The 21,460-nt window shown below is 46.2% G+C and overlaps 1 protein-coding gene across 1 annotated transcript; it reads left to right on the top strand.

Moving 5' to 3' along the window:
- Positions 1–1,353: 1,353 nt before the first annotated feature.
- On the top strand, positions 1,354–21,340 carry LOC307074239 (solute carrier family 15 member 1-like; the record flags this gene model as incomplete). The annotated part of the gene is made up of 23 exons (XM_079734258.1): positions 1,354–1,360; positions 1,976–2,004; positions 2,188–2,275; positions 3,175–3,316; positions 3,838–3,957; positions 4,273–4,372; positions 7,342–7,432; positions 10,311–10,394; positions 11,705–11,787; positions 11,905–11,991; positions 12,606–12,695; positions 13,012–13,056; positions 13,288–13,320; positions 13,877–13,965; positions 14,887–14,968; positions 15,085–15,201; positions 15,865–15,996; positions 16,087–16,133; positions 16,309–16,404; positions 16,594–16,702; positions 17,303–17,437; positions 20,400–20,507; positions 21,065–21,340. The coding sequence occupies 23 exons, from the start codon at positions 1,354–1,356 to the stop codon at positions 21,338–21,340; spliced, it is 2,190 nt and encodes a 729-aa protein (XP_079590384.1).
- Between the last annotated feature and the right edge of the window lie 120 nt (positions 21,341–21,460).

Genomic DNA, 21,460 nt, shown 5'->3' with positions numbered 1-21,460 from the left:
TGCCGCCTCGCATTATGTTCATACATCATAAAACCATAGATGAAGCACACACGCACACAAACACACAATACACACACACCAGTGGTGGTTGCTGGTCTTTGAAAGAGAGGAAGCTCACTTTCGGCCTACATCATATAAATTGTCAATTTATTCATATGTCATTTCTGCTCTCTGTTCCTTTTCAAGGAAATGCTCTGTGACCCTGCCATACCAACTAGCTTTCTTTTCCAGTGGTTTGACCAGTGTCCTATCAATGGCCAGCAGAGCTAGGCTGTTTAAACGGCCTTGGCCCGTTGTGTTACCGGTGTAGGACTTGAGCAGCTTTAAACAGGAGAAGCTCCTTTCTACACAAGCAGAAGTAGCTCCAATTGTTGCCACTAATGAGAACCGTTTGTAAAGCTGAGGCATCGCACTGTCCGCCTCCATGTCTTTAAGGAACATCAAGAAGTCACACAGCTTTCCCCTGTCACCCTGCAAGTCCTGATCTGAATACAGGAATTGAAGTTAAGACCTCAGGCTCCCTGAATTAAAGTGATTACCAACTACCAAAACGATATTAAACTTGAACAAGGAAATGTGGGAATGCTGTTAAACTGAAACAAGGAATTGTGTGTATAAGTGTATGAAATGTAAGATGAAAGTTGTCTGCAAATATCAAGAAATAGGTTGCAGTTGTCTTTCAAATCGCTTGCAAAATCTGCTTCCCTTGCAGTCTGAGAAAGTGTCGCAACTTAGCATTGACTATAAACACTATGATGCAAACATTGGATGAATGTCTCAAGCTTGCTTGTGATTCTGTATCGGTCCCTATACAAATAAACCTTAAAAAAATGTTTGTATTGAATTGAAAAATAAATAAATGGAGGGCTCTATAAATAATCATTTAGAAAACTCTATTTATTAATAATCAATAAATAAATAAGTCAAACCTATCTACAAACACGCACACAGACACACACCTAGGGACACATGAAGCTCAGACCAAACACAATCTGACCACTCTGAACAACCTGTGACACACACACACACACACACACACACACACACACACACACACACACACACACACACACACACACACACAGTACAGAGTGTAACGTTTATGACACATAAAAAACGCTCATTAAAAACACATGGGCCTGTTTTCTGCTCACGGTGGATGATATGCACAACCCCCACGCACACACACCCCCTAATGCATCATGGGAGTCTTAACAATCTGTCTCTTATCCGCTGAAGGTTACAAAAAGGTCTCAGTAGGTGGACCATATCTACAGCTGTCGTTCTTATTGTCTGTCTCTTCAACCCTGAGGACTGTGTTCAACAGGTGACTCCCACAACCCCACTGCCGCCATGGAAGGTACGTCTCTGCCTGGACGATGGAGAATCACTCGCTTTGGTGGCACTTAAAGGGACAGTTACTTTTGGAATGGTCCCGTTTTTATGCTTCTATTCATTCGTCGTGAAATGTTTTAAAAATGCCTGTTTTTCATCCATTTTTGCAGCTGACTTTGCGTTTTGTGTGTGTTTGACGACTGAGTAACAGACTGAAAGCTGTCATCTCAGCCTGCAAGCGTGATATTGTGATTTTGTTTTAAAGCGTTATGCATTAGTACTTTATGTTGCCTAGTAGGAAATGGATAGATAGATAGATAGATAGATAGATAGATAGATAGATAGATAGATAGATAGATAGATAGATAGATAAATAGACAGACAGACAGACAGACAGACAGACAGACAGACAGACAGACAGACAGACAGACAGACAGATAGATAGATAGATAGATAGATAGATAGATGAATACTTTATTGATCCCCAGGGGAAATTCAAAGTGACTAGCAAGTTAGCGCTATGTTTGTTTGACAGCAAACAAATAAAAAAAATAAAATATATATATAAAATTAAGTGGAAAAAAACAACTGAAAATAGTTACTCAAAGTAAATAAATGTTGGTTGTTTTTTCTGCTACAGACAGAGAAAATGGGAAGAAGCCCAAGAAGGTGAGTTCCTTTCTTCTATAAACACTCACTTGAACTAGTTGTTGTAAATGCACTTGTAGACACTATGTCAATACACAGCCACTATTGTGACCTGCATTGTCATCTTGGCTATTTAATGGCCAATTAATTAAGACTTTAAAAAACGTGGTTTTCATGGCCTCTCTCTCCCCTCCCGTTGCCAAGTCGGTGACCGTGTGTGGATACCCGCTGAGTATCTTCTTCATCGTGGTCAACGAGTTCTGCGAGCGCTTCTCCTACTATGGCATGAAAGGTGAGTCTTAAAATTGACATTAACATTGACCTGCTCGGTGAGTTTTAACATTGACATTAACATGCACGGTGAGTTTTAACATTGACATTAACATGCACGGTGAGTTTTAACGTTAACAAAAACATTAACATCAACATGCAAGATCAGTTTCTAATATTAGGCCTACTGCTCTTGTTTCTGAGGATGGAAGGTAATGCTTGTTTTGCACAAATTTAAACAAAGAGAAAAAGGGAATTCTGAGTATCATTGACATTTTACATTTACGGGCATTTAGCAGACACATTTATCCAAAGCCACTTACAATGAGTACATTTGTCAATAAAAAGAGAAACAACAATATATCCCTGTCAATACAGTGAGGATGTTCATAGAGACAGGTGGCAAGCACTTTGTGCCACCTGTCTCACGTATGCAACAAACTACAAAGCTAGGATAAGACGCTGTACTATTTTTAAGTGCCACTATCTCCTCTTGTTTGGTCATGAACTGCTTGTTAATGATTAATTAACGCTCAGTAAAAGAGGGGGTGAAGGCTATCCTATATCTGTTTATAATTGCTTTAGTCATTTACAATCGGAGATAAGCATTTTCTTAGTCAGTGTATGTTTGAATTAATGATGATTACTCCTTTTCTCCTGCATTCCGACTCACTTCCTCCTTCTCTCTTCCACTCTCCTCCCCCCTCCCTTTTTCTATGCTTCTCTGTGTCTGTCTTTTTCTCCCCCTCCATCCCTCCTCCTCCCTCCTCCCCCTATCTCCATCCCCCCCTCTATCAATCCTCTCTCTCTCTCTCTCCCTTTCTCTGTTCTTCTCTGTGTCTGTCTCTCTCCCCCTCCATCCTCTATCCCTCTCTCCCCCCCTTTATCTCCCCCCCCCCCCCACACACTCTCTCTCTTCAGCGGTGCTGGTGCTGTACTTCCGGTACTTCCTCCGCTGGGACGATGACCTGGCCATTACCATCTACCACACCTTCGTGGCCCTCTGCTACCTCACGCCCATCCTGGGGGCCATTGTGGCTGACTCCTGGCTCGGAAAGTTCAAGTGAGCGCTTTTATTGTGGCGGAGTAGGGAGACTTCCACTAATACCTAATTATGTCACATATCACCAGTATATTTAAACCTAGTAAAGGAGTGTTAAGAGGGGAGCCCAATTGGTTTTCCTTGAAATAAATGTGTTTAATGTGATTCGTCTGCCATCTGGTCAGTCTCATTTGGGAAATATCGAGGATGGCAGTAAGTGAATGTGAAGTTGACGTCAAACCGCGTTGAAAGCTGTGGGAAACGCGCCATTTTAAGAGTCCGCTGCCTCCGACGGTCTGTCAGTTCGGTCTCACAAGATGGCCGCCCGGCTTGAAGTAACTTCACACTCCGTTTATCGTTCCGTGCCGATAAAGCATGTCTGAACTTCCACTGGAAAAAAAGTTACTAAAAAGACTCTCTGGGAGGGATTCCTTCCTGATAAGGAATCCCACGACAACAGAACGGGAATCTTTGGACTACCTTCTCCCTACTTTGGTAATCCTTATTTACGTTAAACACTGCATTTTCGTTATCCTTTCCAGGACCATCGTCTACCTGTCCATCGTTTACACTCTTGGCCAGGTCGTCATGGCAATCAGCGCCATCCATGACATCACAGATGCTAACAAAGACGGGACCCCCGACAACATGACGTTCCATGTGTGAGTTGTGCAACTCACACACACGCACACATTCGTACACACACACACACGTATTCATACGCTCACATGTGCACCCACCCACCCACCCACACACCCACACACACACACACACACACACACACACACACCCACACACACACACTCACACTCACAAACAAACAACGAAGATGCATATACATAACTACTACACACTGAACAAACTAAGGCCCCGCATATACAACTAACACAACCATATGTGCACATACACAACCCTACCACACACACATGCGCACCCACACACCCCTGTAACCTGTGCTCTCCCTGGTGGTCCTGCAGGGCTCTGTCCATGGTGGGTCTCATCCTGATCGCCCTGGGCACCGGGGGGATCAAACCCTGCGTCGCCGCCTTCGGTGGAGACCAGTTCGAAGAACACCAGGTAAGACAGGGGCACACACGCACACACACACACGCACACATGCACACGCACACGCACACGCACACACACACACACACACACACACACAGACAGACAGACAGACAGACAGACAGACAGACATGAATACAGACACACACCACATTTCACACATGTGAAATGTGGCACTTTAACTGGTGCGCATGCATCAAGGTTCACACACACACACACACACACACACACACACACACACACACACACACCCACACACACACACATGCACACAACCACGCACACACGCACAGATATAGACGAGATTGTTTTCCAAGTTAGCGTGTCCTGTTGGCCGTCACATTCCGGACCCGTAGTTGATAGACTAATCAGTGCCTTTCCAGCGCTTCAGCGACTGCTTTAGTGTCTTTATTATACTGTTCAAGGACAGAACCTTTGCTTTGCAGATCGCTATCAGATCATTCAGCAGGTTGTAATTAGCTTCCTGAGCACATTGCAAGACCCAAGAGCAGGGTGGAGATGTTGTGACCTGATAGTGAGTCATAAGACCAGAGCCCTCCACTAGGAGGGTTTAGTCATAAGACCAGAGCCCTCCACTAGGGGGGTTTAGCCATAAGACCAGAGCCCTCCACTAGGAGAGTTCAGTCATAAGACCAGAGCCCTCCACTAGGAGGGTTTAGTCATTAGAGCAGAGCCCTCCACTAGGAGGGTTTAGTCATTAGATCAGAGCCCTCCACTAGGAGGGTTCAGTCAGAAGACCAGAGCCCTCCACTAGGAGGGTTTAGCCATAAGACCAGAGCCCTCCACTAGGAGGGTTTAGCCATTAGAGCAGAGCCCTCCACTAGGAGGGTTTAGTCATAAGAGCAGAGCCCTCCGCTACGAGGGTTTAGTCATAAGACCAGAGCCCTCAACTAGGAGGGTTTAGTCATTAGAGCAGAACCCTCCACCAGGGGGGTTTAGTCAGGAGACCACGCCACTCTCGCCGAGCTTGGCATAGCTGAATCTGCCCTTTCCTGGTTCATGTCCTACCTGATGAATCGCACTTATCAGGTAACATGGAATGGCTCCTTGTCCAAACCTTGCACGCTTGATACAGGTGTCCCTCAAGGCTCGGTGCTGGGGCCTCTTCTGTTCTCCCTCTACACCAGATCTCTGGTCTCTGTAATTACATCCCACGGCTTTTCCTATCACTGCTATGCTGACGACACTCAGCTATTTCTCTCCTTTCCCTCATCTGACAAAGCCCTGATTGCAACACGCATATCTGAATGTCTGGCAGAAGTCAGCACCTGGACAACTGCCCATCACCTGAGGCTTAACCTCAACAAGACTGAGCTCCTCCTAATACCAGGGAAAGATTGCCCACACATGGACTTACTGGTCACTGTTGAGAATATCACTGTATCTCCTTCTCCAACTGCCAAAAACCTTGGTGTAGTGTTGGACAATCAGTTGTGCTGCACCGCAAACATCACTGCGGTGGCCCGGTCCTGCAGATTTGCACTTTACAACATCCGCAGGATCCGGCCCTTTCTCACAAGGGAAGCAGCTCAGCTTCTAATCCAATCACTGGTCATCTCCCGCCTCGACTACTGCAACTCGCTCCTGGCTGGACTCCCTGCCTCTGCGATTAAACCCTTGCAGCGCATCCAGAATGCGGCAGCGCGCCTTGTGTTCAACCTACCAAAGTTCTCACATGTAACCCCCCTCTTCCGAGACCCCCACTGGCTCCCTGTAATAGCTCGCATCAGATTCAAGATGATGGTACTGGCATACAAGGCAGTCGATGGAACTGCCCCTGCCTACCTCCAAGCATTAGTAAAGCCACACACCCCAGCTCAATCCCTCCGCTCAACTACCTCAGCTGGACGTCTGGTACCGCCATCGCTAAGAGCAAGCAAAGGTCGATCAGCAAAGTCACAACTTTTCTCTGTTTTGGGACCTCAGTGGTGGAACGAGCTCCCTACCGAAGTCAGGACCGCAGACTCGCTCACCAGCTTCCGCAAAAGACTCAAAACTCACCTGTTCAGAGTTCATCTCGACTCTGCATAGAAACCAATGCACAGCCACCATTGAATGTTGTACGTCCTGGCACTTGTACATTACACTTATTCAAGGTACTTAATTGTGTAGCATCTACAGTAGCTGCTATCGCTGCTTTACACGGGGAATGGGTTAGCCTAGCGATTGTAATACTTGCACTTGGTTCTATGAACGTCTTCACTTCACTTCACTTCTTATGACAAATGTACTTATTGTAACAAATGCACTTATTGTAAGTCGCTTTGGATAAAAGCGTCTGCTAAATGCCCTAAATGTAAATGTAAATGTAGGAGGGTTCAGTCATAAGACCAGAGCCCTCCACTAGGGGGGTTCAGTCATAAGACCAGAGCCCTCCACTAAGAGGGTTTAGTCATTAGAGCAGAGCTCTCCACCAGGAGGGATTAGTCATTAGAGCAGAGCCCTCCACTAGGAGGGTTTAGTCATTACAGCAGAGCCCTCCACTAGGGGGGTTCAGTCATAAGAGCAGAGCCCTCCACTAGGAGGGTTTAGTCATTAGACCAGAGCTCTCCACTAGGGGGGTTCAGTCATAAGACCAGAGCCCTCCACTAGGGGGGTTTAGTCATTAGAGCAGAGCCCTCCACTAGGAGGGTTTAGTCATTAGAGCAGAGCCCTCCACTAGGGGAGTTTAGTCATTAGAGCAGAGCCCTCCACTAGGGCGGTTTAATCATTAGAGCAGAGCCCTCCACTAGGGGGGTTCAGTCAGAAGACTGGAGCCCTCCACTAGGAGGGTTTAGTGATAAGAGCAGAGCCCTCCACTAGGGGGGTTAAGTCAGAAGACTAGAGCCCTCCACTAGGAGGGTTTAGTGATAAGAGCAGAGACCTCCACTAGGGGGGTTCAGTCAGAAGACCAGAGCCCTCCACTAGGAGGGTTCAGTGATAAGAGCAGACTCTTCAAAATGGTTTTGTCTGTTCAACAGGAGAAACAGAGGAGCACCTTCTTCTCCATCTTCTACCTGTCCATCAACGCAGGCAGCCTGCTGTCCACCATCATCACTCCCATCCTCCGAGGTAGGTCCCAGGATCTAGAGCACCATCTGGACAAGGACCTAGTGAAGGACCTAGACCAGAACTTAATCCACGACCCAGGCCAGGTCCTACAACGGGATCAAGACCCCCACATAGACCGGGACCTAGTCCAGACTATGACCTACATCAGGATCAACACCACCATCTGGACCAGGACATGATGCAGGACCTTGACCAGAACTTCAATGACCTAGATCAGGACCTACAATGAGATCAAGACCCACACCTCGACCAACACATAGAACAACACCTAGACCAGGACCTACGTCAGGGTCAAGACCACCATCTGGACCAACACCTATTCCAGGACCTAGTCCGGGAACTAGCATAGGCCGAGACATAGACTAGGATATAGACTAGGACATAGAGCAGAAACTACACCAGGACATATACTAGGACATAGAGCAGGATCTAGATCAGGGTAACAAAACCTTAATAATTTAATATGGATCGTAGTTTTTGCTCTGTAGTTGGATCCATAGTTATTTAACAGTTAAATGTCCCATGGCATGAAAATCTCACTTTATGAGGTTTCCTCACATTAATATGAGTTCCCCTAGCCTGCCTATCGTCCCCCAGTGGCTAAAACTTGCGTTCGGTGTGAAACGAGCACTAGGTATCCTGCTCACCTTTGGAAAAATGGAAGCTCAGGCGCGCTGATTTGGAATGTGGCCCCATATGTCGTCATAAGGGGCCATATTACCTCCCCTTTTTCTGCCTTGCCCGCCCAGAGAATATGGCCCGCCAATGAGACAATGAGCTACGACCGTGTGAGTGCCACATGTGTCTTGTGTGTGTGTGATTACACACACTGTAACGCAAGTGTTGTACACTTCTTTGTTATTTGTATAACTGTTCTGCTGCTCTGCTATTGGTGTTATGGCTCACAACACGTCGTTTCTTTGACGTCTCTGGTATTTCCACAACAAGACTCGTAGTGGGGGTTATCTCAGCCATGGCTGAGAAGGAATTGTGGGAAAGGAACTTTGGCTTTTACTACCTAAAGTACATGAACCACGACATGGAGGAGAAAGGGATTGTTGCTCCTGCTTGAGCCCCGCTTTCCGCTGCCCGCTGCAGGAGGCGGTGGTGCCTCAGCGCTGCCCGCTGCCCGCTGTCTGCTGCAGGAGGCGGTGGTCCCTCGGCAGCGAGGCTCCGGCGGGAGACAATCGCGGTTAAGAATCGCAAGCAACAATCCCTTTTCTCCACCATGTTGTGGTTCAGTCTACGTCAGATTGATGTGGACGTGGAAGAACCAGAGAAGTCGGAGAACCCAAAGCAGTCGTTTGAGATTCACAATATCGTCTGGAGGCGCACACAGCTTTTGGCCGTGGACATATATTATATGATATAGATATCTATGTATAACCTGATATTATTTAGATATAGAGCTCCAGGACTCCCGCCGGAGCACCCGGAGTGTTCTAGAATATTTACAGAACACGGCCAAAGGCTGTGTGCGCCTCGCCATTGTGATACATCCACTGTAAATTACTGATGGATCGTTCGCGACCGAATCAGTTTGAATGAACAAACCGAACTGATACTTATCTCACATTTGTCTCATCCGTCTTGTTCGTTCTCAGACTCGACTCCTCCCAGACCCACTAGTCGCTGACTCGCTGTTAAGTTCTCTGACTGTGAGTGGTGAAGAGGGAAGAGGCTTAGTGAGCGAGCGTAGGATAATACGATTCAATATTGTACTTTCTGTGTCATGCCAGATTAATCAAATATTTGAATGTCTTGTCAACCTGTCTCGTTCTTTCATGGTTCGTTCTCCACCCGGGACCCCCACCATCATTGCTAAATCAAGTCTATTTTCTTGCTGATATGTTAAACATCCAATAATCAACTACACCCCCCATCCCGCTGCGTTTGGTTAGAGTTGCAACGTTATGTTGATTGATGACCGACTTCCACAATCGTTTGAGAATGAGAACGAGGGAGGAGCTGAGTCTGACTCAGCTGAGAACCGTGCATTCCATGATTCGATTCAGCGCTACCGGAAACTCGACTGAACAAACAAAACAACAAAAGAACGATTCGGAACGACTATCCTTGGCGAACTGACCAACGCAAACTGAATTGAAAACGCAAACTGAAGGAAAAAATAATCATTAAATCCATCCCTGTAAACAGAGCGCCTGGTACCGTGGCCGCAAGCTGCTCAGGGCCACACCCCCACCCTCCTCCTTGACTCGCCTCTCTCCTCCTCATTTGCATTAATGCTACAGACACCGAAACGGCGCGTTTGGGGAAAGCTCAATGTGCGACCGGCTCGTAGTGGCTGCAATTCTGCACCACGGCTGAATTTCGGGAACGTCTTCAAATACTGTGTTAGGGGGCCACTCAAGGGCGTAGGAAACGGGGGGGACGGAGGGGACGTGTCCCCTCCAATATTGGAGACAGGCGCATTTGTCCCACCTTAAAATTATACCGGGGGGAGAAAAATATTTTATTTTATTTTGAAAGCGCAACACAGCGTCTTGTCACCGCTTCTTATTCTAAAAAACTGGATGGTTGAGCGTGCAATTAAAGAATTGATTCGATATTCATCAGTTCATAACTACCATTCAAAATGTGTTTTCCTTTACATTTACAAACGTATCTTTTTAGTAGAATAAAATATATTTGTGAATTTTTTCAGACATATTTCTGTACAAACCGTTAACGGATCTGTCAGGTTTCCGATATGTGTCCCCCCCAATGTTAAACTCATTCCTACACCCCTGGGGCCACTAATGTCTATATATGAGCATCCATAAAGTAGCGTGCCATGGGACCTGTAAATGTGGAATACTAAAAAGTAGCAATGGAAAAAGCTTTTAATGTTTTGAATGTGTGTGTTAAATTCCTCCAGCCCAGGAGTGTGGCATCTACACCCAGCAGAAGTGTTACCCCCTGGCCTTCGGTGTGCCCGCTGCCCTCATGGTCGTGGCCCTAAGTAAGACTACCTTCCTCAGTCCCTTTCTCCTCCTCCTCCCCCTCTTTCTCCTCATCCCCCTCCTCCTCCTTCTCCTCCATTTATTTTTCTCCTCCGGCTCTTCCTCCTTCGACAACTCCTCCTCCTGCTTCTTCTACTTGCTCTCTTCCTGCTCTCCCTCCTTCCACTCCTCCACCTCCTGGTCCTCCTTCTCTTTCTCCTCCTCCTGGTCCTCCTTCTCTTTCTCCTCCTCCTGCTCCTCCTTCTCTTTCTCCTCCTCCTGTTCCTCCTTCTCTTTCTCCTCCTCCTGTTCCTCCTTCTCTTTTACCTCCTCCTGTTCCTCCTTCTCTTTTACCTCCTCCTGTTCCTCCTTCTCTTTCTCCTCCTCCTGTTCCTCCTTCTCTTTCTCCTCCTCCTGCTCCTCCTTCTCTTTCTCCTCCTCCTCCTCCTCCTCATTCTCCTCGTCCTGTTCCTCCTTCTCTTTCTCCTCCTCCTGTTCCTCCTTCTCTTTCTCCTCCTCCTGCTCCTCCTTCTCTTTTACCTCCTCCTGTTCCTCCTTCTCTTTCTCCTCCTCCTGCTCCTCCTTCTCTTTCTCCTCCTCCTTCTCTTTCTCCTCCTCCTGTTCCTCCTTCTCTTTCTCCTCCTCCTATTCCTCCTTCTCTTTCTCCTCCTCCTGGTCCTCCTTCTCTTCCTCCTCCTCCTGCTCCTCCTTCTTGTTCTCCTGCTCTGCCTCCTTCTACTTGCTGGTTGTTTCTGTCGGATAACAGTGGGCAAGGGGTGTTCGACTCCCAGCTGAAAGGTTCTGGGTTCGATCCCCCTATTGTTCACAGGACCACCATTAGTCGTCCTTGAGCATGATGCTTGACCTGCGCTTCTGAGTTTCTGCCAAAAGAAGACATTGATTCGGACGTAGACGGCACTCAGAGCCGGCTGGCGGCATAAACACTCTATGAACTTTGTCTGGAGTTAAGCTGCCTTGCTCCCGTTAAAAACCCGGTGTGTAGCCATGGTAACGCTGCCATCTGTGGCAATACATCTCTGTGCTGGTGCAGTGTATCGGGGCCTCAAACAAAATCTCGCTTTGGCCCATCAAAGTAACTAGGGTCGGCCCTGCCCATTTGTCTCTCCTCCTCCTCCTGCTCTTCCTTCTTGTTCTCCTCCTCCTTCTCTTTCTCCTCCTCCATTTATTTCTCCTCCTCCTACTGCTCTTTCTACTCCTCCATTTATTTATCCTCTTCCTCCTCCTGTGGGAAAGCTATCTCCAGGTGAATAAAGGTGAATGAAATGGTGATGGTTCCAATGTGTGTGTGTGTGTGTGTGTGTGTCTACAGTTGTGTTCATCGTGGGCAGCAGAATGTACAACAAGGTCGCCCCGAAGGGAAACATCATGCTCGAGGTCTGCAAGTGTATCTGGGTAAGTTCTGGACCAAGGCCACGATTAAAACACACAGAGAGAGGTGGCATTCAGTCCAGCATTTCTAAGACTGGGCCGAGGAGTGATGTTCTGCTGTCTGTCTTCTGTTTGGTCAAGTTTGCAGTCAAAAACCGCTTCAGGAACCGTAGCTCGTCCATCCCCAAGCGAGAGCACTGGATGGACTGGGCCGATGAGAAGTATGAGGTGAGAGCACAGCATACATACCTACCTGTACATACCCCTGTGAATCCCCCCCCTGCATACAGACCTGTACATGCACCTGTTCATACACCTGTACACAACTACGTGTACATACAGACCTCTTCAAACACACCTGAACATACACCTGTCCATACAGAACTCTTCAGACACACCTGAACGTACACCTGTCAATACAGACCTCTTCAAACACACCTGAACCTGTCCATACAGACCTCTTCAAACACACCTGAACGTACACCTGTCCATACAGACCTCTTGAAACACACCTGAACGCACACCGGTCCATACAGACTTCTTCAAATTCACCAAAACATACACTTGTCCATACAGACCTCTTCAAACACCTGAACATACACCTGTCAATACAGACCTCTTCAAACACCTGAACATACACCTGTCCATTTAGACCTCTTCAAACACACCTGAACATATACCTGTCCCTACCTACCTGTACACATACCTGTAAATAACACCTGTGAATACAGACCTGTCGATATACACCATGTACATACCTGCACGTGGATACACCTGTTTGATTCACCTGTGTACCCCTATCCCTACACCTGTGACCCTGTTCCCCTCGCTCCGTCTTCTAGAAACTCCTGATCGCCCAGATAAAGATGGTGCTGAAAGTTCTGTTCCTCTACATCCCTCTTCCCATGTTCTGGACTCTCTTCGACCAGCAGGTAATCAACCGGAGGCCACCTTGAATTACCATATTATTAAAGAAAACCCTAATTTTATGCTGTTTTTAATTTCTGACTTTGTTTTATGTCTCTATTAATTACCTTTGTCTGTCTTATGTTAATTGTGTGCTGCTACCATGGCCAGGGCTCATTTGTAAAATAGATCTATCTCAATGTGATTTTACTCCCTGGTCAAATAAAGTTTAAAATAAAATACTCTTTATTTTTGAAAAAATGGGCTTATGTTGAACAAAACTTTGTGAATTAGTTGTTTATATTCCACGAGTTGAAAGTCAAGTATACTGTGTCTCTACAGGGCTCCAGATGGACACTGCAGGCCACCACCATGGACGGAGACTTTGTAAGACTTTGTCTATTCAAGCTTTTTTTTAATGTCTGCTAATCCACTCCGATCCACTTATATATCCCCCACAATCGTAGCTAGTTAAAAAAGCTGTTCACTTTTAAATAAATAAATAATAATAAATAAATTTAAACTAATGTCTGCCTGGAGGCTAACTAGTGTTGATGTTACTTTGTATTACAGTCTAACTTCTGTTTTTTCTTTTTCTTCGTTGCTCATCTACCTCAGGGTCTTTTGGTCATTCAGCCCGACCAGATGCAGGTGAGAAGTGCAGCAGCTCATACATTATATAGATCAATTTTACATGGATGAACGCATCGGTATATTGATCTAATCATCTAGCGGCCATTCGGGTTGTAAAACAGTAGCTTGGTGGTTGGATCTGATTGCTGAATTCAGCATTCAGTTCCCCCACCCAGCTAGCGTGTAGAACCAAGATGGCCGCTTGGTGAAAAGTCCCATTGTCCTCGTCTTGTTTCAGCACTCCCTCATGTAAATATTGACTTGTATAGTATTCTTTCTTGTATATTATTTCCCTGCATTTTTTTTTTGTTGCCTTTAGCATTTAGTACTATAGCACATTCATCCTCATTTTTAAATCATTTTATTTGTAACATGGTGTTTGCTGCTGCTGGAAGTGCAATTTCCTGAGAGAACCTTCCCGGGGGATTTATAAAGTTCCGATCTATCTCTGTCTGTCTGTCTGTCTGTCTGTCTGTCTGTCTGTCTGCCTGTCTGTCTGTCTGTCTGTCTGGCTGGCTATTGACCTTTGTCAGGATAAAGTGACCTTATAGTTTCTCTTCTTCCACCCTGACAGACGGTCAACCCCATCCTGATTCTCGGCTTTGTTCCCATCGTGGACAGTGTGATCTATCCGCTGATAGCCAAGTGCGGCCTGAACTTCACGTACGTTTCAGAGTTTCAAAATCGACCTAACGGTGACACCGCAGTCACTAATGGCCACCCAGAAGTACGATGGATGGATAGATCCTCAGGGAGGACACTTCCTCTTGTGACGTCACTGCAGGGTAGCTTTGGGAATGGCTTGTGGTAAAATAGGGGCCCTATAACTACAGTGTTGACCAAATAAATGTTTTTGTACATTTTTGACAAAATGGACACCTGGTTCTAATGCCCCTAAGAGAACAATACATTGGTGTAAAAGACAGGGTTTTGCTTACAATATCAAATGTTTATATGTGCAACTAGTGCATTTACTCAGTTTTGAAGTTGCTGTCAATAACTGAGGAATATCGCTGGCAATGCATTAGTTTACCATTAGCTATTTAGGGACCATTGTGAAAACTCTCTGGGGGCAAGATGTGGCAGGATGTTTTTGTTTAGTTAACATGAACAACCATTGGTTAGCATGAACACCATTAGTTAACATGATAACCATTAGTTAACACGAATACCATTCGTAAACATGAACACCATTGGTTAATGACTACACATTAATTAACCATTAATAAACATTTGTTAATACTGTAAAAAGTTAACAGTTAACTAATGTGTAGCTTATTTACTAATGATGTTGGTGTTTACTAATGGTGTGCATTTTTACTAATGGTGTTCATGTTTACTAAGGTATTGGTGTTCATGTTAACTAAGTTCTACATGATTAAATTGTTGGCTTGTTGTTAACCCTTACCATAAGCATTCAGGTTACTGTTGGTATCTCTGTGTGTCTGTCTGTCTGTGTGTCTGTCTGTGTGTGTGTCTGTCTGTCTGTCTGTGTGTGTGTGTGTGTGTGTGTGTGTGTGTGTGTGTGTGTGTGTGTGTTTGTGTGTGTGTGTGTGTGTGTGTGTATCTGTGTGTGTCTTGCAGTCCATTGAGGAGGATGACAGTGGGAATGTTCATGGCTGCCCTGGCTTTTATTGCTGCTGCTCTCGTCCAGCTTCAGATTGATGTGAGCATTACAAACACACACACACACACACACACACACACACACACACATCTGATTACGGTACCCAACCCAATCTTACTCCTTTGACCCTTTTCAACTCTGCTTCCGTCTTGTAGGAAACACTTCCTGTATTCCCTGCTAGCAATGGCGGCCAAATCAAGGTCTATAACTTGGATAATGCAATGGTGGACGTCAACGTAGGGGGCCAGAACTTCATGGTGGACCCTTTCATGGTAGGAGAACAGTGTCAAATCACACAACGCTGGTACTGTCCAACAGTGAGGCAGGGTTAAAGCAGGAATGTCTCTTTTCCTCTGACCAATGTACTAATTTGAAGTCACTTTAGATAAAAGCCTCTGCTAAATGCCCTAATGTAAATGTAAATGAATGTCGGGACATGATGTAAAGATTACAACTCTTCTGTCAATAAACAATAAAAATAATAAAATAATTCATGCAAATAACACCTGAACACTAGCAGCAGCTGGCAATGCATTTCTACCGATTGCGGCTGTTTGCTTTAAACCGCGGGACCAGATCGCAACCGGTTTAATGTTCACATTACAATCGCAGGTCATCACAGATTCTCATTATGTATGTTGTTGATGGGATATATCCGCCACACCAGTTGGTACGGTCCACTGTATAGGCTGCCAGTTTGCCCAATCAATCCAACACACATCTGGGTGGACACTACCATTGTAGCCATTACAAGCCCACCATAGGTTGGGCTTTAAATGACTACACACATCACACCTGGTGGTAAAATAGGAACCCCTTTAATACTTACAAAAAGAGGCACCTGTATAGATTAGATCCCACTGATTTGACACTCTAATAAAAGGGTTCACAGATTCAGGACAGGTGGTGAAAACTGTTATTTTGTCCTCACACAGTCCAACAGTAAGTACCTGTCGTTTGAGGGCGTGGTCAACATTGATATAAACAAAACGGGCAAAACTTTAGTCCTGACGAATGGAACCCGCATGAGCCTCGTCATCACCAAGACGTTCCCGAACTGTACATTGGTAAGGACCGTCCATTCAATCAACTGTATTTATGTATGTGTTTTTTTTTTGCTTGTGTAATGTTTTTCTTTCTTTTCCCCTGCTCTCTAGTACAAAGACATCACAGAGAAGCCAGAACAGGGAGAAAACGCTATCAGGCATGTTAGCGTGTCCACATCCACGTCAATTACAGCATATGTCCACATTAGCTTGTAGTACATGTCAACACATGTCTATGTTAGCGTATTATTTGGGGCAGGCATGAAATCAAAACCAAATAACTCACAAATGACAAATACAAATAAAATCTTTGTGTTGATGTTTCCTTTGCAGGTTCCTCAACGGTTTCAGAGAAAATTTGAACGTGACGTCGCTGGGGAACATCCCCCTCACAGAGATGTCAGAGTATGCTCTTGTACCACAGGGAAAGTAAGTGCCACACACAAACACACACACACACACACACACACACACACACACACACAGTCAAACACGTGACAAAGAAGGAATTACCCCAAAATAAGGAAAGCTATCATGATGCAGTTATTCTTTTACTATAACGTGTGTGTGTGTGTGTGTGTGTGTGTGTGTGTGTGTGTGTGTGTGTGTATGTTACAGTGCTCAGTTTGTAATCCAGACCCTGACTGACATGTGTACGTATTCTATGGCCGTGGGCTTTGGTAGCGCTTACACCGTCATCATCCCCGACACGTTCACCATCGCTGACGTGAGTCCTCTTCCTCAAACCTCCTCCTCTTCCTCACACTTCCTCCTCCTCCTACTCAGTACCCCTACCCGGAAACAAAATGGATGCCGCTCAAACGCATTATCTTTTGCTTTCCGTAATGTCCGTCATCTGATGCACGTCCACGTATAACAGCAATCTAATATTTCATTGTATCCAGTACTCTTTGGAACAGGTGATAATAACCGTGTTGAAACTTTGGGTGGGGGGTAAATAAACTCAATCGACGAAGGATGCACCGATATCCAACGTCTTTAAGGGTTTCTATCATCGTTCCACCTCTGTGTGTAGCGAACGTGACCTTGTACCTTGAACCTGGTACTGAATATTTATCCAAAATGTTGCTGGTCCAACCATATTAACCCTGGTTCTGTTTTCCCCTCGTGGGGTGTGTGTTTGTGTGTGTGTGTGTTTTTTTGTGTATTTCTGTGTGTATCTGCGTTTGTGGATATGTGCATCTGTGTCTGTGTGCATGCATGTGTGTGTGTGTGTGTGCGTGTGATTTTATGTATGTGTATGTGGGTGCATGTGTGTGCGTGACTGTATGTGTCTTTTGGTGTGTGCTTGTGTGCGTCCGTCCAGTGTGGAGGCCTGCGTCTGGAGGAAGACATCGGCCCCAACGTGGTGCACATGGCCTGGCAGATCCCGCAGTACTTCCTGATGACCATGGGCGAGGTGGTGTTCTCCGTCACTGGGCTGGAGTTCTCCTACTCACAGGTAGACGGGCGGCCAGAAGCTAGGGTTGCTATGGGAACACGGCGTCTCGCACCGGGGACGTGATCACATCTGCAACGGAAAAATGTTCAGAACGAAGGATAACAGGATCCAAACGCGTGATATAAACATAGCACATCACAGAGGGATGTTTTCCACTACAGACATAGATATATATATACTGACTGTCAGAAACCAACCCGCTAGAAGATTGCCTTAAAAGTGATTTAGAGTGATTTTGACTCGGAAAGGACCTCTGTCCCATCAATGTTCATATTCAGGTGGATGGTTACCCTGTGACAAGATAATAATAATAATAATAATAATAATAATAATAATAATGTTTATTTTATATAGCGCCTTTTTCACACTCAAGGTCGCTTTACAGTTTCTTGAGCACACACAGAACAAGACAGCATAACAACACAAATAAAAATGTATAATATATACAGAGGGTCTATGCAGTGGTGGTAAAAGAGCCGAAGTGTTCTCGGAACAGAAAGGTCTTGAGATGAGCTTTAAAGAGGGGGAAGGAGGGACAGTCACGGAGGGATTGAGGAAGGGAGTTCCAGAGTTTGGGGGCCATGGCGCTGAAAGCCCTGCCACCCAGGGTAGAAAGTCTGGTGCGGGGGACAGAGAGGAGTTTGTGGTAAGATGATCTGAGTGAGTGGGATGGAGTGTAAGGGGTCAAAAGGTCACAGAGGTAAGGAGGTGCAAGGTCATGGAGGGCTTTGAAGGTGAGAAGAAGAATCTTTAATTCGATTTGGGACAGAACCGGTAACCAGTGTAGCTGAGACAGAATAGGGGTGATATGAGCAGATCGCTTGGTATGAGTGAGTAGCCTTGCTGCTGGATCCTGCTGGTCCCATGGCATGAAAATTTCACTTAAGGAGGTTTTCTAGCATTAATATGAGTTCCCCTAGCCGGCCTATGGTCCCCCAGTAGCTAGAAATGGCGGTAGGTGTAAAACGAAAAATGAAAGCTCAGACGCTCTAAGGGGCCAAGTTACCTCACCTTTCTCTGCCTTGCCCACCCAGAGAATTTGGCCCTCCAATGAGACAATGAGCTACCCTGTCCGAGCGCCACATGTGTGTGTGTGTTAGTGAATACACAGACTTTAACGCAAGTGTTGCACATTTCTTTGTTATTTTGACAACCGTTCTGCTGTTGGTGTTATGGCGCATAACATGTCGGGTCCTCTGACGTCCCTGGTATTTCCACAACGAGACTCGTAGTGGGGGTTATCTCAGCCATGGTTGAGAAGGAATTGGGGGAAAGGAACTTTGGCTTTGCCTCCCTGAAGTACATGAACCGCGACTTGGAGGAGAAAGGGATTGTTGCCCGTGATTGTCTCCCGCCGGAGCCCCGCTGCACGCTGCCGAGGCAGCACCGCCGCGAGACACCACCGACGGAGCCCCACTACCCGCTGCTGAGGCGGTGGTGCCTCAGCAGCGGGGTTCCGGCGGGAGACAATCGCGGGCAACAATCCCTTTTTCCTCCACGCGGTTCAGCCTACTTCAGATTGATGTGGAAGTGGAAGAACCAGAGACTGCTCAGGGCCACACCCCAACCCTCCACCTTGACCCGCCTCTAAAAAAAGGCACGTTTGTGGAAAGCTCATTGTGGGACTGGCTCGTAGCGGCTGTAATTCTGCACCAAGGCTGAATTTCTTGAACGTCTTCAAATACTGTATTAGGGGCCAATTAACACCTATATAAAAGCATCCATAAAGTAGCTTGCCATGGGACCTTTAAAAGAAATTGGTGCTGCTGCAGAGAGCAAGATTTCTAAAATATTTTTTAAAGGAGACATATTATGGTGTTTTCCCAGCAAGTAAACATAGCATATGATTTCCAGAAAACATGTTTTTGAGGCTGTTTGCTGGAAATAGCTTTTAGGAAAAAAAATCCTGCCTACCTCTGTTTCAGTCTCTCAGAATGCGCTTTCTTTTTCGTTTCTGGTGTCTGCAGCTTTAATGCAAATGAGCTGCTTCCCATTGACCAATGAGCTGTCAGACTGAACCACAGCATGGAGGAGAAGGGATTGTTGCCGTGTGCGGACTCATGGAGCTCTATATCTACATAATATAATATAATAATAATATAATATATAGGTATTTATATAATATATCTAATATCACGGCCAAAAGCTATGTGCACCTCGGATGATATTATGAATCAATAAAGACTGCGTCTGACGTCTCTGGTACTTCCACAACACGTAAAGACTCGTTGTGGGGGTTATCTCGGCCATGGTTGAGAAGAATTGGGGCAAAGGAACTGTGGCCTTGACTCTCTGAAGTCCATATTGAACCGCGACATGGAGGAGAAAGGGATTGTACCCCGGGAGCTGAGCTGCCGGACTGCCGCCTGAGCCCCCCCCGGCCGGAGCTGCCGCCGAAGCTTCGCCGGCAGTCAGCGACAGTCTGGCGCGGGGGGGCTCGGTGGCAGTCCGGCAGCTCCATGGAGATAGGTATTGTACTCCCGGAGCTGAGCTGCTGAGCTCAGCCCCCCGGGGCTGCCCGTACGCTGGTCCACAAAATCTTAGCTATGCTCTGATTGGAGGGGGGTGGGGAAGTGGGAGCAAATATTCAACTGTGCCCCCTTCCTACGTAGGAGGGGGCGCTGAAACTGACTTGCTCGTTTGGTAACTGTAGACGGGGTACTTTCAGAAATGCATATCCCACTCAAAAAATCATGCACAGACTTTTTCCAAAGTTTGTATGCGTGTGGGAGCACCAGACCCAAAACAACACCCCAAATCCCAGGAAAAGTGTTTTCATAATATGTCCCCTTTAAGCTTTTATATTGCACAATTTGATTTCAAACAGAATGTTATTTTATATATATATATATATATATATATATATATAGTATGGTACAAGTATTACAAATATTAACATATTGCCGTACATACCAGTGACCATTACTTCATCAATTCATAACCCATTTACCTCACCTTTCAGGCCCCTAGCAACATGAAGTCTGTGCTGCAAGCCGGTTGGCTGTTCACGGTTGCCGTGGGGAACATCATCGTGCTCATCGTGGCTGAAGCAGCCCAGCTGCCAGATCAGGTGGGTGGATCGCTTCAGACCGGACACATGGCCGAAAGGTTCTGGGTTTGAATCCCAATGGACACAGTGTATCTGCAGGATGTCCCACCACCCCCCTGGCTGTTCCTTGTCCCTTTGATAAATGACTACCTACTAACAACCATTAGTTTGTGATCCTGCACTCTACTCAACTAGAAAAGTTGAAAGGTGACATATTATACCACCAGGTGTGTTTGTGATTAGTCGTTACAAGCCGTTTTGTCTGTCTCTTCTGACATCACAAGTGGGCGTGTCCACCTAGATGTGTGCTGGATAGATCAGTCTACCCACCTTCCCAGTGGACTGTAGCAAACGTTGCTCATCTATCCGTCATACATCTATGTGGACACGCCCACTTGTGATGTCTCACTGGTGGTATTATATGTCACCTTTAAACTATTATTGATCTACAGTATAAAATGCCAAGAAAAATAAACAGTCAGACTTTTATCCATATGAGCGTAGTAGCTTAGCATCGTAGCATAAACATTAGCGTAACTCGTTTTTTTCCCGCCCTTTTTCCTTCCCCTTGAGCACAGTGGGCCGAGTACATCTTGTTCGCCTCGCTGCTGATCTTCGTGTGCGTGGTGTTTGCCATCATGGCCTACTTCTACACCTACACGGACCCCGCCGAGGTCGAGGCGCGCTTCACCGAGCTGGAGCCCGAGGGCAAGGACAACGACAGAAAAAGGCGGAGCTTGGAGCTGCACGACAGGAAGGAGTCCCTGGAGAAAGAATACCAGAGGAAGAGCAGGAGCAGCTCCGGGTCCAGCTCGCTGCACGAGGCCCAAGCCGGCAAGGCCACCAGCATGTAGGGACATGTTCTCTCTCTATGCTCGTTCTCAGTGTTTTTTCTTGCTTTCTTTTTCGTTTTGGTCGTTGCTCTCGGTTTCGGGATCAGGCGAGTCGGTATGAAGATTGAGGTGTGAAGGTTG

The sequence above is a fragment of the Pollachius pollachius genome, assembly GCF_949987615.1.
Source record: "Pollachius pollachius genome assembly, chromosome: 4".
Lineage (NCBI taxonomy): Eukaryota > Metazoa > Chordata > Actinopteri > Gadiformes > Gadidae > Pollachius > Pollachius pollachius.
The sequence above is the reverse complement of the archived record's forward strand: the minus strand, read 5'-3'. Positions and strand labels throughout refer to the sequence as shown.